Source organism: Rutilus rutilus (assembly GCF_951802725.1).
Source record: "Rutilus rutilus genome assembly, chromosome: 25".
Lineage (NCBI taxonomy): Eukaryota > Metazoa > Chordata > Actinopteri > Cypriniformes > Leuciscidae > Rutilus > Rutilus rutilus.
The window spans coordinates 5,075,944-5,098,089 of record NC_140229.1 but is presented as its reverse complement, the minus strand read 5'-3'; the positions used below and the strand labels follow the sequence as shown (position 1 = coordinate 5,098,089).

Below are 22,146 nucleotides of genomic sequence, written 5' to 3'. Positions count from 1 at the left end.
CAAAAAGAGAGATTCAAACATGCAAAATGTCCTAGGATGGATCAATTGTGTGCTTCAATGCATTTAAATTTATATTTATGTTTTCCTCCCCAAAATCCTTGAAAAGTATCAAACCATGACAGATAGTGCGTCATAACTTTTGTCACAAAGATAAATATAGCTGCGTCACCACAGGCTATAAGACACAGATAAGAGATTCAACTAATTGTGTTACATACATATGAGTTATCAGTGGCAAATACTTATCCAATAAAGATACATACTCTTATCATGTTCTTCCGGCAGCTCTGTTTGAACATTTATAGTGCCACTTTCAGGCACTACATAATTTGCTCTCTCAGACATAATGCGCCATGTTCTCAATGCCATAAAACAGGGTTTACAGTCAAAATAAATTAATTATTGTATTATTAGCCTACTATTTAATTTTGGACATCAAGTTGAGCCAAATTTGTTATTCATACAGAAGAAAATATCATTAAAATCAAATCTGCATATAGGCCTGGCAAAATTATTCACATAATAGGATGATGTTGTAAATGTATATGAGAACTGCAGAATATATTACTTATTAATTTGAATATAGTTTGGCATCAACAACAAAAAATATGGGAGGCCTTTCTATCTTGCAATCATAAATTTAGCACAAAACAAATGGAGACATATATACTTGTATAACTACATTACCCAGAATCCTCTGGGTTATAGGTGGCGCTTTGAGCATCGTAAACATGGTAATCACACAGCAAGAGCGCTATAAAACCTGCTCGATCAGCGAGCCGGACTTTAACATCACTCATAGCCGTAATGTACGTGGCCATAAAGTCAGAAGAGCATTAATAGCTCAATGACCAGAGTTTTATGGCTTTATCTCGTATGTAAGTGATAGTTTGTTCAGCTGTTGTGTTGAGGACTCGCTCGTGCTTTGAGCGCCGTGCCCTTTCTGGAACACTTAACTTTATTCCTCTCAATCCTTTGCGTTCATTTGTAACGTGAACTGTGTGATTGCAAGGATGGCGGTGTCTAATTCTACATTAGCGATCGTTTTTTTAGTTCTGGGAGGTTTGGCAGTTTTGTTCGGTACTATCCTGGTGTTTGTTGGACCGATTATAATAGACGATCAGATAGTGAAGGTAAGTTAAACACCTCACAGGTGCACGAGGCGCTCTAATCAAACATATTTGCATTTTTAAATGACATTAAGTTGCAAAACCCCGTGTTTTAGTGTCGAAAATCCTTGAACTGAGCTCTATATGACGCCTATATTTGCGTTGTGCGTTTAAAATAAAATGCCTTAATGGGAACGATTATTAATTAATTAATAATATAGGCTAGCATAGCCCAATTATATGAATAATGTGCTACAAACGTACATCGTACTTGGAAATCTAAACTAAAATCTTCTTAGTCAAATTTGTGTAATCAATCACATTGTCAGACTCGTAATTACTGACGCCTATGTTTGTTCCTTCAGAAGATATGTTTTGTTTTAATATTCAGTTTTTTTTATGCTATTTGCAAGGGTCTATTCTTGTATTTTACTTGTATTTTATTTTTTTTATTCAGCAAGGACAGTAATTATAGAAAGATATTTATAATGTTACATAAATGCAAGACAGAAAGTCATTTATAATGCTACAAAAGATTTCTATTTCAAATAAATGCTGTTCTTCTGAACTTCATCAAAGAATCCTGAAAAAAAGTTTTCAACATTGTTAATAATCAGAAATGTTTCTTAAACAGAAAATCAGCATATTAGAGTGATTTCTGAAGGATCATGTGACATTGAAGTGTATATGAGTAATGATGCTGAAAATTCAGCTTTGATCACAGGAATAAATTACGTTTTACAAAAGAAACATTACAATAGTAATTTTAGTAAACAATTCAAATTGTAATATTTCACAATATTACTGTTTTTTTTATCAAATTAATGCAGACTTGGTGAGAGACTTCACACATAAGAGACTTATTGAAAAAAAAATTGAAAAATGTAATAAATGATTTGAGCTCTAAGTTAAAGATGACAATTACTGTTCCTCATCTCCTTTCCCTTTTCAATCACAAAAAAAAAAAAAAAAAAAAAAAAAAATTTGGGGTGACAAATGTACAAATTGTCTGTGTTGTCCCTCAACACTAGGCCATAAATCTGTATGTTATAATTATTAAAGAATTCCAGAGTTAAAGATTTTTTACCATTTTTAAATACAACATATCACACTCTGATCACTAACCATATTTGCATACTTCAAATCCTCACAGAATGTAGAGATAAACCCGAAGAATGAACTCTCCTACACTATGTGGAAGGACATCCCGGTTCCCTTCTTTATGTCTGTATATTTCTTCCATATCGTCAATCCTGATGAAATCCTAAAAGGAGAAAAGCCTATGGTGATCCAGAGGGGGCCGTATGTTTACCGGTAAGAAGTGTGTTCCCTTCTTTTTCTGGAAATCTACTTTGAAACCATATGGATTATGCAAATCACTAGATCTGACCTGCCTGACGTCTCATGGCTTTGTTGATGTTCAGACCTGCAAGTGAAAGCCCTATGGTGCTGAAGTTTATGGTAGGTTTGTGCCCAGCGGTTTGGATGTGCATTCTGTCAGTTGTCCAGGCAGGACTACCATAATGTCTGTTAAAGTGTCCTGTCCATCCCAGAGTGATTTGTAGAGCTATAACTTTGCGCAGTATACCTCGAGTTGACTGGGTTTGTTGGCACCTGTCAGTATAACTCTAAAGCATTCCTCCTGTGCGCATAACCAACATTTAACAAAAGATCCTCTTTCTTGATGGACTCGTGATCTCTAGCACAGACAAGAGGTTTGTTTGCAGTAGACTCACTATACATTCATCTATCTGGTGGCCTTAACCTTACTTGAAGGGCTGATTATTTTTATTTTTTTTCACTTAAAAAACAAAAATGAAGAATAATTTCACTTGATCAGTGATATACATTACCATTCAAATGTTTGGGGTCAGTAAGCTTTTTATTTTTTGGAAGGAGATCAATAGTCTTATTTTATTAGCGTATGCATCCTTGGTGAGCATAAGATACTTACTTGAAAAATAATTAAAAAAAAATCTTACTGACCCCAAACTTTTGAACGCTAGTATACATTTGTGTTGTGATTTAAATTGAACATATATTTAAATCATACTGACTGTTTTGCAGTATTTCCCACAGCTATTTTTTTATTTTATTCATTTTTGTGCATTCAACAAATGATCCTTTTTCTATCCTTTTTTCTTTATTCTCTAATCTGCTAATGCAGAATGCTTGAGAGTCAGTGATTGAGAGTCAGTGATTGGATCATTGCAGTGATTGTTTCTAGTATGTTACAGTATATGTGTAGCAACAGTTCTTCTGAAATGTTGTGATGTTATTTCCATCAGGAGGTGCATACATTTTTGGTCAAGATCTTGTATTGACAATGCAAGAGTCCAGCACTGTGTAAAGTCTCCTCCAGCACATCCCAAAGACCTTCAATGAACTTAAGCTCTGGACTCAGAGGAGAAGATTCATGTGTGTAAATGATTCTTCATGATCCTCACAACCATTCTTTCACAATCTGAGCCTGATGAATCTTGACATTGTCATCCTAGAATATGGCCATGATGTGTCTCATACATGGTTGTTTAAGAAATAAAAAGCTACACACTCCATCACTGAGGGTTAGAAGAACTGTTGCCAAACATATAACATGATAGAAACATGAATCACTGAAATAATGATCCAGTCATTGACTCTTAAGCATTCGCCCTGGCCGTGTATAATGTTATATTTTATAAACATCAGAAATGTCTTTTAACTGCTATTTTTATAGTTATATTTCATGTATGTAGTGTACTTCTGTTGGCATGCTGTTTAAAGAGTACATTTATTGCTAGAAAGTTGTTTTTGGCCAGATCATTTTGTTGTTTTATGATTGGTTGTTAAATGTGCAGTGGTGTCCTCCCTCACAGTTCAGTGGCTTCTTTTTTTAGATGAGACACATGACGTGTGTGTGTGTGTGTGTGTGTGTGAGCTTAACTTAAACAAAGCATGCGTTTGGATTTCACAATCTAAGAGAGAAGTCTTTTTGCGTGACTTTCTGATGTTTCTATTTATGCTGACCGAGAACCTCAAAGTTGTTCCTCTAAAAGCTGAATTTTGCTGTGTTAGGATAATATTATTGCTAATCAGCTGGCCACAAGTCACATTTTTCTTCTGATGTTGTGACTCGTATCTTTTTCAGTGAAAAGCGCTGGAAGGACAACATTACGTTCCATGACAACAACACTGTTTCGTATATGGAGTATCGTCAGTATTTCTTTGAGGAGAGCATGTCTGTGGGAGATGAATCCGATGTGGTCACCATCCCTAACATGCTTGTGCTGGTGAGAATTTATGAAATATTTAGCCCACCATCTAGGGTTGGGAATCAAATCAATTCCAATTCTGCAATCGATTCCTTTGCCGCCTCTCATACGGAGTTCTCTTCCACATCTTTTAGCACTTGAACAGACAAATACACACAAAAATGTCAAAATGTCCTTGTCGAATGTTAATGTTCGCTTAAGACACAAGCGACTAAGAAAACACGTGTAACAGTATATTGGATCTGTACAGCTCTTAAAGTGACAGTAGGCTAATATTCCTGTTGCCGTTTCTATAATAACGTTAATCAAAAGACAGAAAATTCACTCGCTGTTTGTGACTGAATAACTTTTGTAACTATATTTGTAATGTATATTTTATTTATAAAGTGCAGTGTTCTTTTACATTTACAGTTTCTGTACCTGAATACCTGAGAATTTTAAAACGCTTTTTCAATCGTATATTTGTTCAGTTGTATTTATTTGTGTGATTTGCTAATTTGTTCTTTTTTAATTACTGAGTGTTTACTTGTCTTGAATAATGCTTGAAATGTGTAATAGTTAGGCTAGGTTTTGCTTTAATATTTATTTATTTATTTATTTATTTATTTATTTATTTATTTATTTATTTATTTATTTACCATAGGCAATAGTTCCTTGTGTAAGTGTTGATTTATGTTCATGGTATTAATGTACAATGAAATGTTTTGTGATAAGACTTAGAATAAATGTGGATGATATCCAAGTTTTTTTTATACCTTATAAAAATTGAAATTAGGAATCGATAAGCAAAATCGGAATCATTAAAATTCAAGCGATACCCAACTCTACCACCATGTAAAGCAATTAAGAACTTTAACCTAACAGCTTTTGATTCACACTTTCAGGGCGCATCAGTAATGATGGAGAATATGCCGTTTCCTATCCGCATTTTGCTCAGCACCACGTTCAAGACCTTCAACGAGGGACCTTTCTTGACCAAACCAGTAGGAGAACTCATGTGGGGCTACGACAGCAAGTTGGTGGACTTCCTGAACACTTATCTTCCCGGCATGCTTCCATCCAGCGGCAAGTTTGGCTTGTTTGCTGAGGTAGGTGTTTCCTGTGCATTTACTTGTCTTGGTGTTTTTAGCCTCAGCTGATTTTCTTGCTTTGTTTCTCTTCCTATGTAGTTTAACAACTCAAACTCTGGACAGTTCACCGTCTTCACTGGCCAAGATGACATCCGGAAGGTTCATATGGTGGACTCTTGGAATGGCCTGAAAAACGTAAGCCAAATGCCCTTTGGGGCCATAATAAAACAAAAATGACACTAGCTCTGGTGCATATATTTAGTATATATGGATATATACTAGTAGGGAGCTCTCATATCTAGTGAGCTCCCTACCTAGATGACATACTAGGGTCTGAAACATACTGTGCATGTACATAAAAGCACTTTTTTTTAGTTATGCAAGCTTGATTCTACACATTGCATTCTTAAAATGTGTCAATGCAATTTCAGGGGTGCAATAAAAATGTAATATTGTGAAACATTATTACTTTTTAAAATAGCCGTTTAATTTTTAAATGCAAGTCAATCATGTGATGAAAGCTGAATTTTACGCATCATTACTCCAGTCTTCAGTGTTACATGATCATTCAGAAATCATTCTAATATCCCGATTTGGCTCTCAAGAAACATTTCTGATTATCAATGCTGAAAACGGTTGTGCTGATTAATATTCTTGCATAAACTGATCTTTTTTTTCCAGGATTCTTTATAAAAAAAAAAAAAAATTATATCATTGTAAAAGTTTTTACTGTCACTTTTCATCAATTGAATGCATCCTTGTTGAATAAAAGTGGTTATTTCTTTTCTCTTAAAATAAATACTCTTACTGACACCAAACAATAAATAAGTGTTAAAAAACTACAAACATGGCGGATGTGCTACAGTCATGTAGAGCGTTTTAAATAAAGGGCTTTGAGTGATTAATAATCAGTATCTAACCAGATATTCATTCAATGTTATCCACATATTTGCAACAGCATTGTGAACTTTTATAAAGATACGGTTGGTCATTATCTTTTAAATGCATCCTTATGCAAACGCATTAGGAGAGTCTCCGCATGAAAGACATGGCTGACAGATAAGCGACAGATGCTACATTTCTCTCCGATACGGTAGAAAAAAAAAAAAAAAAAAATTTTGAATGTGGAGGATTTTAACTGACAAGATGATTGACAGGGCAGTTTAAACCGTGACGGGATGTGTTTCGTTAAAGACGAAGTAGAACGTCACAAAGTTTGCACACACTCAAAAATATGTACTTTGTCTTCACAAAACGGTACATTCTTTCAGGGCACAGTATAAGTAGGTGAACTGGGACACTTTGGAATAGACTATGTGTTGTTGCATAAAGGAAGTGATATGCTGTATGCAAATCTGGTGTTTTGTGTGACAGGTGGATTACTGGAGGTCTGAGCAGTGTAACATGATCAATGGTACAGCGGGCCAAATGTGGCCTCCGTTCATGAACACCGAGTCGACCCTGCCCTTCTACAGCCCTGATGCGTGCAGGTGAACGCCAGACTGTGACTCTGCCTTCAGAAGATGATGCGTGTTTAATGACTGTATGGTTTTCTAAGGGCACGTTCTGTGCTAATCTCCAATCTCAGGTCCATGGAGCTGGTGTACCAGAGGTCAGGTGTGTCGCGTGGGATTCCCGTGTACCGCTTCGTGGCGCCGAAGACTCTTTTTGCCAATGGTGCGGATTATCCTCCCAATGAGGGCTTCTGTCCGTGTCGTCAGTCCGGGCTCCTGAACGTCAGCACCTGTAGACACAGTGAGTCTCTGATCCTGACACACACTGCTGTCGTTTACTACTGCCAAACACTCGTTTACTACTGTCAGACATGCTGGTGGATCATAATGTCTTATCTTGAGTCAGTAAATGTTGTTCAAACTGGTTTTTACCCTTTTTCTTTTTCTTTCTTTTTTTCCTTATCTGTTTTTTCTACCCTTTTTCTTCTTGCCTTTTTTTTTTCTTTTCTTTTTTTTCCGGCATTTTCTGTTTTAATTTTACAACTTTTTTTTCCCTTTTTATATCTTTCCCTTTTTTCTAACCATTTTTCCCTGTTCTTTTCTCTTTTCTCTTCTTACCCTCTTTCATTCTTTTCTTTCTCTTGTTTTTTGCATTTCTGTTGTTCATTTCCCCTTTATATCTATATCTTTTCTTACCTTTTTCTTTCTATTGTTTTTCTTATCTATTTTCCTTCTTTTTCCCACCCTTCCCTTTTAATTGTCTTAGCCTTTTCTATTATATTTTCTTTTCTCATCTGATCTTTTCTTTTCTTACATTTTTGAATTTGTTTTCATTATTTAAAAAAAATACTTTTGTTTTTAACTTGTCTATTTTTTCCTACCCTTTCCTTTTCATTTTCTTAACCTTTTCTTTTATCTGTCCTATTTATCTTGTCTCTTCTTATCTCTTTTCGTCTCGTCTCGTCTCCTCTTCTCTCTTTTCTTTTTCTTTTCCTCTCTTTTCTTTTTCTTTTCATGCCCTTTTATTTCTTTCTACTTTTTACCTTATCCATTTCCTTTCTTTTTTTTTCTCATATCTCAGAATCCCCTGTGTTCATTTCTCAACCGCACTTTTTTGAGGCTGATCCCGACCTTTTGAAAACTGTCAACGGATTGAGCCCAAATGAAGATGAACATGGACTTTTTATCGATATCCACCCGGTAAGAAATCCTGGCACACAGAAACGCATAACATGTAGCATTACTATTGGGAACTACTTAATATAATTACTACTCTTTCTAGGAATAAAATATTTGCAACATATGTATAGTTATAAATATTATACCATCTGTTAAATAACTTTCATAAAAAAAAAATAAAAAAAAAGATTTGTCAGTTCGAGAAAGCAAACAAAATTAACAACCAGTGGAATGTTCCCTCCTTGTCAGGCGACTGAGCAAGTTTAATTCTTTATCTCTCAAGGTTATTGATTATGGGTTGTTGTTGTTATGACTCAAGAAACTTAACATCTTTATCTCTGAAATTGGCCATAAATGTGAAATTGGTCCTTATGTCTTATCTAAATTTGTTGCATAAACACCTGATTTTATGTGCCTTTTGGGGTCAATACATCCTCTAACTGTGGCATAACCAGTTTTTCAACCCATTTTCAAGAGCGTAGGTCAGGACTGAGGGGGTCTCTCGGCTCGGGTTTATGTTTGGGCCCTTCCTACACAACAAATTACCTAACTAGAACACCTTTATGGAGTACCACAAAATACACAAAAATGTAAATGTGCTTTGAGGTTCCTAGAACTATTAACATGCCTAGTCTACAGGATGTGCTCTCTGTTGAGAGATCATCAAAACCCTGAAATACCACAGCGAAAAAAAGAGTTGATTGGTATTATTAAATGTTTTGTCACATCTGTGTCCTCGTGTCAGATTCTTAAATGTAATCTACAAATCCGGTCAGAGTAAAAAAGAGACTGTATGGCTATTACCAATCAAATTAAATCAATATCTACAAAATCAATCTTTGGATGCAGCTCATATGTGACATAGATGCAGAATGTAGAAATTAGGCTGCACGATATTGAAGAAAAGTGCGATATGAGATTACTCATTAAATAATGCGATATGATAATGCTTAAAGTGTGTAAAATAAACTTAATTTATCTTTAAAATATATTTAAAATGATATAACCTACATATGTGTTTCACGTTCTTTTTGCTGCAGTGTTTTACCTTTAGTTTATTTTAACATCAGTGTAAACCACGGGGTTTAGGGTTTCAGGTTATCCTACATTAGGTTTACTTCACAAAAGAAACTGAATAATCAAATGTAAAAATAAAACCCAGCTTAGTTTTCACTGTATGAATTAAAAATATACTGATTCTTATTAAAGCTACAAAAGTTATTCAGCCAAGAGCAGTGAGTGATTTTATTCATGACCGCAGTTATTGCAAGCTGTTGCGATATGCATATCACAATATATACATTTGCGATATTGTGATTAATATCTAAATATTGTGCAGCCCTAGTAGAAATAATAAATGTTTTAAATTAAATGGAATATTTTTAAATATATTTTAAACTAAAACCGCCAGCAAGTCACTGTCTTAATGGAGTTGAATCCTTCACTCAACCGATTTGGCAAAATGCTAATTCATTTGGCAAACGGCCTTTGACAAACGACTCTTTTAATGAATGGGAAGGCTAATTGAATCATTCGCTAATCTGATTCGTTCAAACACGCCGATTCTTTGAGGAACAAAACTGAACAGTTCTGCTGTTTGTTCGATTTTCTTGGACTGAGCAACAACAGAATGTGCCTGTTACTCAGTAACTTGTTAATTAAACTGTTGTATAAAATCAATGTCAGATTTTCAATAGTGCAGATGTTTGGGGAAAAACGGCGCTCTAGCTTGTGTGAAAACTCTCATTCTCATGTTGACTATTTAAAACACTATTTTTTTTTTGTCATTTTGATTACACACAGCTTGCAGTCGGAGGCTATTAGCCGCGAATAGCCCCCGCTCGCATTGGCTTGACAGTGGAAATGCGGCTAATAATTTCTGACTGGAATATAACAGAACAACTCAAACGAACGTAAACGGGTAAAGGTGGGAATGCGCGTCGGGATAGTTTCGGTGTTTCATCTTTGTCCCTGGTGAGGTGCGTTGCTCATTACTGCCATTTAAACCATTACAACATCTGATAAGCTAATTGGAAATTACGGTTATCGTGACCTTTATGATGTTTTTATAGATCTCAGCAACTTAATGACCCATTATAAACCAGATTAAGATTTTAAAGGTATAATCTTTTTACATGGTCAATGACTGACTAAAGGTTTTCAGATTACATGCATCTCTTAGGTTCAAATATTAATGTTAATTCACTCTAGTGCTGTGGTTTATTGGGGGTTAAGCCTAGCTGGAAATCTGGCATTTGTCATTTTGTTGGTTGGTTAATTTAGTTTTGCTGGAGGTGAAACCCCTGATGTCTGCATCCGTGGGCCTTTTGTAACACAGGCAGTTTGATAAGACAAACTCCACTTTATGACTTCTGATTAGCTGGAGATAGACACCGCTTTGTGTTGGAGAGACAGACAACTTTGTGTCGCTAAATTTAACAGAATTGCACAATCCTGACGCGCTTAACTGTCTGTTCATCCGGTTGCAAAATTTGATGGTTATCTCGTCGTTCTCCCTTCATCTGTTTTCAAGATATTTTTCTGAAACCGCTGCTGGGTTGAACGTCTGGGACAAATTCACAGCATGATGCCCGATTAGCTCCGGATCTATTGAATCCATTACTAAGCTGTCACGAAAACAGCTCTTTGATTTCAGTGTTTTCTGTAGGAGCAAATGCATGTCTGCTCATAACTAGGCCGACATTGAATCTGCACCCAAAAAAATGAAGCCTTTATGCTTTCCGTAGAGTACAGTTTAGTTCTGTTTAATTGGTTTTACTGTGTCTAAATCGATTCAGCAGGGTTTTTTATTTATTTTTTTAAATAGAAAGATTCTGCTCTCTCAATTATTATGGTCACATTAATTGACCATATGCTCTCTCAATTAATAGTCATAAAACTGCATGCGTAAGTAACAGCAGGACATGCCAACAAAAGTATTTCATGGCAACTACCATTTGCAGCTTCTATCCAAATTACATATACAAGGTATAAAATGTAGTATTTGTGTTCAAACCCATGACTTTGGAGTTCTTACAGGGTTTGTACAAGGTGTTTAAATTTCAAAAACTCAAATTCAAGTAATTCAAGTCCTGGAAAACCCTTGAAAAAAGCCTTATTTTTTTTTAAAAGGGACTTAAAGAACTTGAATTATTGATAGACAATATATGTGAAATTACTATTGAATTGATAAAACAAAAGTTTCTCACAAAATCAACGCTGCAGCCCATCTGATATAGATATAGAGCCATTGTGCATGAGCCTGATATTGCTCATATAAATGGGTCAATCATATTTTCATGGAAGAAGAAAAATCAGTTTGAATGTGGAAAGCGATATCTTTATCATAGGTTCCTTACAGTGGTTAAAGTTACCGCAGTCAGTGCATGTGCATCACTTGATTTAGTAGTAGCCTTTATTGTCACTTAGTCACAAGTACCAGCGAAATTAGCCATCAACCTGTCCATACAAACATACATACAATATGACAAGTGGGTAGACTGGACAGGAAGACAGAGCATTGAGGAAACAATACAGCATAACATGAGGAGAGGTGAGGAGAAAAAAAGGCAACCCCCAGACTATGCTCCTGTAAGGAGTACAGTTTGGGAACAGTAAAAAAAAAACACCTCAGCAACATTAGCACATAATCAGTACACAACATGAACACACAAGACTTGCAACAGGGGAGTGGAGTGGGGGATGGAGGTAACCCAGCACAGGCAAGCAGCCATCCGGTCCTGCAGCCATTTTCGGCGCTGGTCACAGACCCGCCTGCCAGACTGGTGGTACAAAGCGTCGAAGGCGAGGGATTAGGGGTGGGGGGGTGATTGCATATCTGTATATATGTAAGAGTTCGTGTATGTGTAGGCCTGGAGAGTCGCTACGCCTGACATCCTAATCTAGGTGCTTCAGTCCGCAGGATGTCATAGCGATACACAGCAGTTGCCATGAAGTCAACCTTGATCAGGTCCCAGACAGAGTCAACAATCAGCAGGTGTCTGTGGGGAATGGGGGAAGGAACGCAAGAGCGTCTCGCTGCAGTGCTCTCTCCAGAGGGAGTTGTTGTTGCAGCAGCAGCCTCGGCCAAGGCCAGTGCTGGTAGAGGGGGGCCGAAAACAGATAAGATTGGGGTTGTTTGGTCTTGGGACGAGTAGCCGCCAATTTACATAGCTCCTGGTCCATTTGGGTCTCCGAAACGATCCATTTGCCTTTGCAAAGCTGTAAGCTTCTCCAAGATGTTATCAATATTTTGGTTCATAGTCACCAAAGTCACAGTCTGAGTGCTGACAGCTCTGCCCACTGCTTCAATCATGACGGGCAGCCTTGTGGGGTTTTGGACAGCTGTCACCGTCTTCTTAATTCCTCGATAAACCAGGGCAATGCCTAATCCAAACAGCAGAAAACCTGTTATCATGGTTCCGAATAGGTAGATATCTTCAATGTCCTCCACGGAAAGAGCCGCCAGACACACGACCCGCCACCTCTCCCACGCGTCCATTGTGTAGCCAGCTGCGAACGTTCCGGCAGGGCAGTCAGGTTCCCCCGAACCCAAGCTTCTCGTCGAGAAGATGGTGTCAATTGCGTTGAGAGACCAGTTGATCAAATCCATAATTTCTTAGTTCGGAGAGCAGTGCGGAGAGAGTCTCTGAGATTTGTAACATTTTGTCATATTAGTTTATTATTATTTGTCGATTTACCTTTTAAAATATAATAAAGATAAGTAAGATCTGATCGATCTCTGAGAAACCAAAAAGAAATAGTGCCTGGAATTTCATTTTACAGTGTCTGTACGAACCCTGTTCTTAGGGCTAAATTTATTTTGTAGTTCACTAAATTTAAACTTTTCATAGTGCAGAAAGTCATGTGCTTGCTTCTGAGGCTGTAGAAGCCTTGTTGCTAATTGAACCTTCTGATCGCACCATAAATCACAGTGACTTTCACTTCAAAAGATTATATCTTAGAACATATAACTGCTCGTAAATTACATGGCTGTTGAGAAACCAATCAAATGAGCAGTTGTAATAGTCACTCTTCAGGTTGTTTTATGACTTTATCTGATAGCATCAAGAAATGTATATGAAGTAGACCAGGCTAAAGATAAAGTACACTTTCAAAAAAATATTTTTTTGAACAATAATATTTCTATTGAGCAAGGATGTATTAAACTGATTTTAAAAAAGACCGTAAAGATGTTATAAAGTTGCAAAAGATTTCAAGTTTTAAATGATATTACTTTGACCTTTCTATTAATCAATTTTAAAAAGTGACTTTCCACAATATTAAGCAGGACAACTGTTTTCAACATTGATAATAATAATCAGAAATGTTTCATGAGCATCAAATCAGTATGTTAGAATGATTTCTGAAGGATCATGTGACACTGAAGACTGGAGTGATGATGCTGAAAATTCAGCTTTGATCACAGGAATAAATTACATTCTTAAATATATTCAAATAGAAACTAAAAAATTATATTTTTACAATTACTGTTTTTACTATAGTTTGATCAAATTAATGCAGCCTTGGGGATCATATGAGACTTCTTACAAAACATTATAAACATTTTATAGACCCCGAACTGTTGAACGGTAGTGTATGTTTTAAGTAGACCAGAGAAAAATGCTTTAATGATGCTTTAACATTTTAATCTTGAGTTTCAGGAATTTTAAGAGTCATTTAGGGATATTTTAGTTTATTTATTTGTTCATCAGGAATGTGTCTTCTGGTTAACAATTTTTATTTATTTTTAAAAGGTACTTTGTTGTTGTAAATGGAATCAAATGTATAAAAGAAATGAACAGTTTTCTATATAGAATGTTAGCTAAACTTCTGCTTCTACTAATAATTCAAGTTTAAAAACGGGCTGAAATTCTCTTACCGAGTAAAACTTCATGAATGAATCTCTTAGCATTGTGACATAACACATGAAACAGGTTTTCATTGAAGGCTTTGTATTACAGGAGACTGGAGTGCCGATGAACGTTTCCATACGGCTGCAGCTCAACCTGCTCATAAAGAGTGTTTCGGGCATCTCGTAAGTACAGCACAAATACAGTAGGTCAACAGTAATCTGCGTAGGTCTGCGTCCAGTTGTTGTGAAACGTGTTTGTTTTTGAAGGCTGCACTGCCTTTGACTCTGTTCTGTGTGCTGTGGTTTGCTTGTTTCAGAGAAACAGGAAAGATAGCGGAGGTGGTGATGCCCATGATCTGGTTTGGAGAGGTAAGAGTGAATTACAAAAAGAAAACAATTGCACAAAAGAACTTCTAATGCCCTAAAATGTTTTGAAAGTCCCCACCAAGTGTTAAAATGTATTAAATGTGCCAAAATACGGGCGTCGTTAAAAAATTGGTACATTTAGTTTCACATCTCATATTTGGTTGAATTTGGGGTTTGAAAAAACACTTAATTTTCAGTAATATAATCAATTTGACTTCATTGAAAGTATTGGATACGAACAAAACTTGAATATACTCGAACTCAAACAAAAATATATTGAGCTGGATAATGACAATTGTCTTCTGTAGAGCTGCTTTATAGCTGATTATACTAATGCTTCATAACTAATGAACTTTTACTCTGTTATTGCACTAAACAGTCAACATTGAACTATATTGAGCTGAATAACGACCCGGGTTGAGGAACATTTCACACTTGGTCATTTAGAAGCTTTTTGTGAAGCAAGATGACCCAGGATTCTGTTTATCTGGGGTTTAAAATGATCCAGGGTTAACTATTGTTAGTGTTTTTTTTGTTTTGTTTTCTCCTATACCTGGGGTGTCTTGCCTTAAAGGGCTCATATAATGCAATTTTTGTACAAGCTAATGATTCTTTAGGGTCTAAATTAAAAGTTTGTAATATACTTTAAATTCTCATTAGTATTGTAAGAAAACGCTCATTTTACCTGTACACCGGTTGAAATAACACAATAACCATGTTCATTATAAATGTGGGATTATTAATGAATTATATCGAGAACATCGTACATAGAAAACATGCCGTAATGTATCCTGAGTGTAAATAGCCGCATTCACCGTGAAGCGTGCAGCTAGCGATTTGCAAAGATTAATATAAATATTAATATAAAGGTTAATAAAACGTTACTCGCTTCTTCTTCTGGAGGTGCAGCAGGAACACGAATAGTTGGTACCGATCCTTTTTTCAGGAGCAGCTTCTTAGCACAACCAGCTTTATACTGACCCTCGAGCAGTCTGGTGTGTGAAATGATTCGCGCAAACATGAAAGCATTGACATTGATCGTGGGGAATATTCCCTTCGAAAACAAAACTCAGCCACTGCGTCTTCAGTGGTTCGGATTTAGGAACATCAAAATGATGCTGTGTTCCTTATTACACCCAAGAACAGAACACCACAATCGCTTAGACGCCATTCTGCTCATAGACAGTGCTCCAGCGTATCAACAATGACGCGCGGACTATGATGACAGACAGCTCGCTCACGAGCGGGGGCGGGTCTGTTGAAACGCTGCTGTCAATCAACAATCGTGGGAGGGGCGTCCGACCGTGTGACGTCACTAGGTCGAACGGCTTGATTTGAGAGGGGGGAAAACATATAAGGAGATAAAAAATAATAAAAAAAGCCCCACTGAATGGATTTTTATCGTTTTATGATGGTTATGTACAGGCACTGCCAACACACATTTCAGTACAATCAACTTGTAAAAGTGCATGTACCATTATATGACCCCTTTAAGATATGTTAAAGTCCCCCTGTAGTCAATCATTTTATCCCTAAAAACTCATCTTTGATCACCAACATAACATATTTCAAAGTTATTTTCCTTGGAAAAAACAAGTCTTCATGCCTTAAAATAGCTTGATTGTAACTCTACACCCTTGCCTCATTTAGTATACGCGGTTCTATTAATATGCAAATGAGCCCCGCCTCCACTCACTCACACCAGCTCAGAGATCCACACGTTGACATGATTGCATGATTGGTTACAAGGTAGTTTGTGATGTCAGAAACACCAGCGATTTCAAACTACGTTTTGGAGACTGTCTTTGGTTCACTGCAGTTTTAAAGAGAAAATACTCAGCAATGGGGGTGGTGTGGCGCAATGGATAAGACACTTGCCTTTGGTGTGAGAGACCCGGGTTCGAATCCACTGTGAGACACCAATGTGTCCCTGAGCAAGACACTTAACCCCTAGTTGCTCCAGAGGCGTGCGACCTCTGACATATATAGCAATTGTAAGTCGCTTTGGATAAAAGCGTCAGCTAAATGAATAAATGTAAATGTAAATGCAATGGTGTTGACTTATGAATTTGCACATGATTTGTCTTAAAGCATATTAAAAACACTACATAGACATATAAACAACATTTAAAAACTTGATTTTCACCACGTTTTATTTTTTACATTTGCATCGTTAGATATTCAAGTAAGTTGAAACTCAATACTTGCATTTCAAAGTCTGTGTCTTTAGGCAAAAGGCTAGTCTGTGAAGGATCCACTCTTTCTATCTTTCGTGGCCCAGGAAATGGGGACATTGTAGGCCTCATTCAAAGGAGCCTTCGAATTGGGACGGCCTTCGTTGCACGTTGTAACTCGTTCGGCCTTTGAAGGATGCAGCCTCTGAATTGGGACACCGCTTGCCATGTCTATGTGCTATGTGACTTGAATTCAGTTCGAAACGGCAAATGAATGAAATTAACTATGTCGTCTTTCTCAGAGCGGCTACATTGATGGTCCCGTTCTCAACACGTTTCGCACTAATCTGGTGGTGTTGCCCATGGTCATGGAGTACATGCAGTACATCTTCATCGGTCTCGGACTCGCATCCATTCTGGGAGCCGTGATATACTTCTTCGACAAGGTATGCGCTTTTTATGCATGCTTTTTATTCAGTGTTTTACTAATATTAACTTTTGATTCAAAGTGTGTATGTTTGTGTGAGTGGATGTGCGAGAGAGACTTGGAGAGGAAGTGGGTTTACATGATGTTGAGCAAATGTGGTTTGGTGCTTAAGTGTGTCTGAGCTCTGCGGAGGTAAAGTTGAGCATAAGAACCCGAAAGCACTTTAATGTTCCTTTATCACCCCCACCTTAACACTCTGCATGGTTTAAAGTGCAGCATTTGCATGGTTTGTTTTACAGAAAGCCAGGGAAAAGTCACCATTTTCTCTCACACAAGGGGTCAGCACTTATTTAAATATACATATTCAAAAAGATTACAATGAGAATAACAATCAAAAAATGTGTTGTGTATGTAATTGTTCCAAATCTCTAGATTTCTTTAAACCATTGTTTAATTGTTTACAATGTCATTTAAAATAAGCAAAGGCTGATCAACTTTAAATGTAATGTTGCTGATTTGAAAAAAATGAAAAGCCACAGTGAGATCTCAGCAGATGTGAAGTTTTATTGTAAAAACATGTGAAAATCAAGTTTCAAAGCATGTGATTTACCAAATGCACGATCATCTTGCATGCTCCCGCCCCGTTTCAATCACTCACGCCCTTCATGCATGCGTTGCCGTGCACGAGCACTACGGGCCGTTCAAATTCCCTTCAGTTTTTGTCCGCCGTGATGATCTCAACACTGTCACTGTGTCCAATAATCAACCTGAAGATCACTGGCTCCAAATCCGTGTCACTGCCCACCTGATGTTCAATGAGGTCTGGTTATTCTTTTAGGAAAGCGTAAAAGATACAAAACACGACCCGACCAATGAGACGCAGGCTGAAAAATTAAACACAGGTGGGTTTTTGGCTCAGATATGCCTCTTCTCAAACTCTTCTTCTGCAGGTGGGATGTTTTTGAGGTCACACGAGCACACTGAAGTGAACGCACCTCCTTTCACTCACATGTACCTTTCATAGTCACTGTGTTTAATTTAATCTGCTTCACTGATCTGTCCATCATAACTCATCAGAACTTTGCAGGCAAGGTTCCCTCTAATTTGTTTGCTTGCTGAGCAAAACCAAGTGTGTTGCACACGTCCTGAAAAGTGAAGCCTAAACGTTTCGATCGCCCCCCCTGGTGGCTGGCTGCAGAATCAGTCATAATCCCCTTGGTCAGTGTTTTCTGTAGCAGTGCAGGGCGCTTTCAGAAACCCTCCACCTTCCCCTGCTCCACCTGTATAGATCTGCTACGGGTAATTCATGTATGCTATATTGAACAGCAGCAGCGTGTCGTGTTTGTATTAGCAGTAGCAAGTCCTGTATTTGCTCTGCTGCAGCAGCGTAGCAAACCTATTCCGCCAAGACCAGACATATCAACAGTATCATATCCATTACAATCCCAAACACCCTGAGGTATCATGACAGAAATCCTATTTAAACTTTAAACTTGGGGGAGGGGGAAAATACATTAGAGGGAACAGTGTTTGTGTGACGTATGCAAGCATGGAGGATTTTGGCAAAGATAAAGTTTATTTTTTATACAAATACTTTCAATAAAACCAAAACTCCAAAAGAGTGGCTCCAGATGTTAACCAACACATGGTAAAGTCCTTGGCAGTTCCTGAATGGTTAGCTTTCTTCTTCTTTTTTTTTCTTCTTTTTTTTAAAGATGCAACTTTACTGTCCACAGTTTATGCTTTATTATGGAAGCTTGTTTCCGCCACAGAATAAAACATTTTAAAAAATAATTGCGACTTATCTCACAATTGCGAGTTTACATCTCGCAATTCTGACTTTATTTCTCAGAATTGCGAGATATAAAGTCAGAATTGCGTGAAATAGTTGCAATTGCGTCTTATAAAGTCCGAATTCTGACTTTTTTTTTTTTCGCAATTGCGACTTTATAACACATAATTGCGAGTTTATATCTCGCAATTCTGACATCTTTTCTCAGAATTGTGAGATATAAAGTCCAATTCTAAGGGGGGGAAAAAGACGGACTTTTCTTTTTTTTTTTTTTTTTACCTCAGAATAGTTTATATCTCACAATTCTGACTTTATAACACACAATTGCGACTTTATATCATGTAATTCTGACTTTATATCTCCCAATTGCGTATTATAAAGTCGCAATTGCGAGGAAAAAAAAAAGTATTTATAAAAAAAGACATAAGACGCAATTGCGACTTTATTTCACGCAATTCTGACTTTATATCTCGCGATTCTGAGAAATAAAGTCAGAATTGCGAGATGTAAACTCGCAATTGTGAGATTAAAAAGTCGCAATTATCTTTTAAAATGTTTTATTCTGTGGCGGAAACAAGCTTCCATACTTTATTGATTGTATATTGGTTATTCTTTTTCTACAAATCAGACTTAATTTTTTTTTTTTTTTTTAATTTTTTTTTTTTAACAAAAAAAATGATGCAACTTAAAGGTGAAGTTTTTATATCTTGTAAGCGGTTTAGTGGAAACTTTAATTTTGGTGAGGAATTTGTTTTTGATAACTTTTTTTTTTTTTTTTTTTTTTTACCAGCGGATAAAAAGTAAGATGTGTGACCAGCCCTGCACAGATGTGGATCCATCCAGCTCAGCCAGTGAAAAGACCCCATTACTACAGGACTCAACCAGCTAGAGCCGCTCTCCACACTGCAGCTCACTCTCACTATAAACTCTCAATCCCACAATCCACTGGGCAATAAATAAAGGTTATTTTATTAAGTGACGTGGTTGAATGAACTGGATCAAGAACAGGATTATGAACTTTTTGAATGTCTTGTTTTTTGCACAGCAGTTGGGTCTAAAGTTCTCTGTGGGGTCAATACTACACATGTATTTTTACATTTTTTTTTTTGTATGAAAAAGTGACTAGCAACTGTGCTGTGGTACACTTTAAAATTATATAACTGACAATATACTACTAGACAATGAATTTTCAAATGGTGCAGTTGTATAGCTTTAAAATAAAATGGTCAAAAACACTCCAAACCTTACTTCCTCTGAAGGGGAAAATGTATTTAAAGACATTTAACCTTTATCCTGTAAATAAGGAAGGGACACTTTGTAACATTTCCGTGCCATTGAGTGAAATGTCCTCTGAAAACAGAAAAAAATGCTGAGCCAACACATGTTTCTCAGTATGCTGAATACACATGTTGCTTTTGTTCTGTCTGTAAAGCCACTTGTATTTAATGAATGAGGAGAAAAAAAAAAAAAAAATTGTAATGTCATTGTTTTCATTCTGTTGATTGTTCAGAATAAAATGAAATGGGATTGTTTTTTTAAGTTTTATAAGACTTCATTCAGTAATGACTTTCAGTTCACTTTAATGGTGGTGTTTATTTGTGCATGAGTCGCAGACAAATGTTCTATCAAATGTTGTATGAAAACTTTTAAAGATAACTCTATAACTCTGGCTGCAAACCGCACATGGTCATGAGTCCATGATATATTTTATTAGGCCTACTCCTTAAATGCTGTTAAGGTTTATCAAAAGCTGTGCAGATGAGATATGTAAGTAACTATTGTCTTATCGTGTTGTATTTTGTCCATTAAATGAAAACCTGTCCGTCTTATATCTCCCCCCAAAATCAAAAGAAAAATACGATGGAAGTACGTTGCATAAAGCAGCAAATGAAGCACATTTCCCCTAACAATTTTAATTATGGTAACATGTCTGACTTCAAGGGATATAGTTCACCCAAAAATGACAAGTTGTTCCAAACAAACCTGTAGGAATTTATTTCTTCTGCTGAACACAAAAGATATTTTGTAGAACAAGTGACAGACCCCATTGACTTCCATTGTACTTCTATCGTTTCTATTCTATATGTAGAACTATCCCATAGATTACTTTATAATTGTTATTTTCAAGGATGAAGGCTTGAATCATCCTGCCCAGGCCACTGATACTGGTCAGGTGCATTTGTTTGATTTAATTCAGCCTAATAGTAGCACTACAAATACACCTAGGATTTCTAAATACTTTAAAATCACTGTCATTACTAGCATTACAGTAAACGAGAATGAGTCTTTATTTTTGTCGCCATTTTTAAAATAGCAGTTCTTTTTCTCACCGCAAGATGGCAAGAGCGAGCAACAGTACTGCAGGCGACGCCGAGTTCGTGTTGAATTAAGTCATTCTTTGGTCTTGTAACTAGTCATTTATTTTGTTGATCGTTTTTAATCAAACAGTTTTTTTTTTTATGTTTGATATGATTGCGTATGAGTGCAGAGCGGTGTTGAATATACACAAATCTTGGCAAACGTGTCGCTGCTGTGTTGGCTGAAACCTTCCTGACGTGAGTTTTAACAGAATAAAATAATTTTACACAATGACACCCGTAAACGGAAAATGTTATATAAAGATTCTTTGTCTATGGCTCCAGAGAACGCAATGACATACTTTGTAATTTCAGAATTAACCTTATATTTTATGTTTTTTTTTTCTTTTTCTAACATAGTTAAATCTCAAGGCAAATGTTATTAAAAACTGAACCCAAAGCCTACTGTATCATATTTGATACATGGATTTCTAATGCCTTTAAATTATTAAGATTATCAGGATTTTTTCTGAAAAACTTGTTTACTATCTTCTATGCCTTCTCTATCTCCTCTGGTTGACACTTCATACTTTTTTAGTAAGTAAAATGTATTTTTGCTTTGTAATCTTTAATGATTTTTATAAAGTAAATGTTTTAATAGTCCAATATACTGTTATAAAGATCTCACTTATTTACATTACAAGCTGGCAGAATTTCATCTTACTTTTTGGCATATTTAATAAATGCACTGAATTGCATAGTTTTGCTCAGTATGGGCCTCTGAATAAAATAGATTTTTTTCCCTCCTCGAGTGTAACCTCCAAATTCTTACTAAATCATATTATATGGGCCATAAAAGTCTGATGTATCATATATCATACAAAACATAAAATATGCCATTTAAAAAAAAAAGGTCCAAAGGTTTCAAAAACTAAACATGAGATTATTCTGACCATTATTTCATATGTCAGGCTTTACAGGATCAAAGCTCTATGAAATCAGAATTGGATTTGTGTGCAGTTAGTCTGTATAAAATATATCTATTTTAAATTGTAAGTCTATTTAGTGGGTGTGTCCATTTTTCTGTATATTACAATGCTTTCTACAGTGAGATTGTCCCTCCCCATAATTCCTCCTGCCATCTAGTACTAACAAGTAGCAAATTGAAGC

At 36.4% G+C, this 22,146-nt stretch overlaps 1 protein-coding gene across 3 annotated transcripts; it reads left to right on the top strand.

Annotated features, from left to right (window-relative positions):
* The first annotated feature begins 699 nt into the window (after positions 1 to 699).
* scarb1 (scavenger receptor class B, member 1) lies at positions 700 to 20,216 on the top strand. 3 transcript variants are annotated; one of them, XM_084400339.1, is made up of 14 exons: positions 700 to 1,133; positions 2,263 to 2,423; positions 4,240 to 4,381; positions 5,248 to 5,451; positions 5,533 to 5,628; positions 6,808 to 6,923; positions 7,022 to 7,188; positions 7,969 to 8,087; positions 14,030 to 14,103; positions 14,238 to 14,289; positions 16,763 to 16,906; positions 17,187 to 17,225; positions 17,726 to 17,789; positions 19,470 to 20,216. In XM_084400339.1, exons 1-14 carry the CDS (start codon positions 1,014 to 1,016, stop codon positions 19,481 to 19,483), a joined length of 1,512 nt encoding a protein of 503 aa, XP_084256465.1. In that variant the 5' UTR covers positions 700 to 1,013; the 3' UTR covers positions 19,484 to 20,216. The 3 variants fall into 3 exon arrangements, with proteins under 3 accessions (XP_084256465.1, XP_084256467.1, XP_084256466.1); XM_084400341.1 differs by lacking the exon at positions 17,187 to 17,225; XM_084400340.1 differs by lacking the exons at positions 17,187 to 17,225; positions 17,726 to 17,789.
* The last annotated feature ends 1,930 nt before the right edge of the window (positions 20,217 to 22,146 follow it).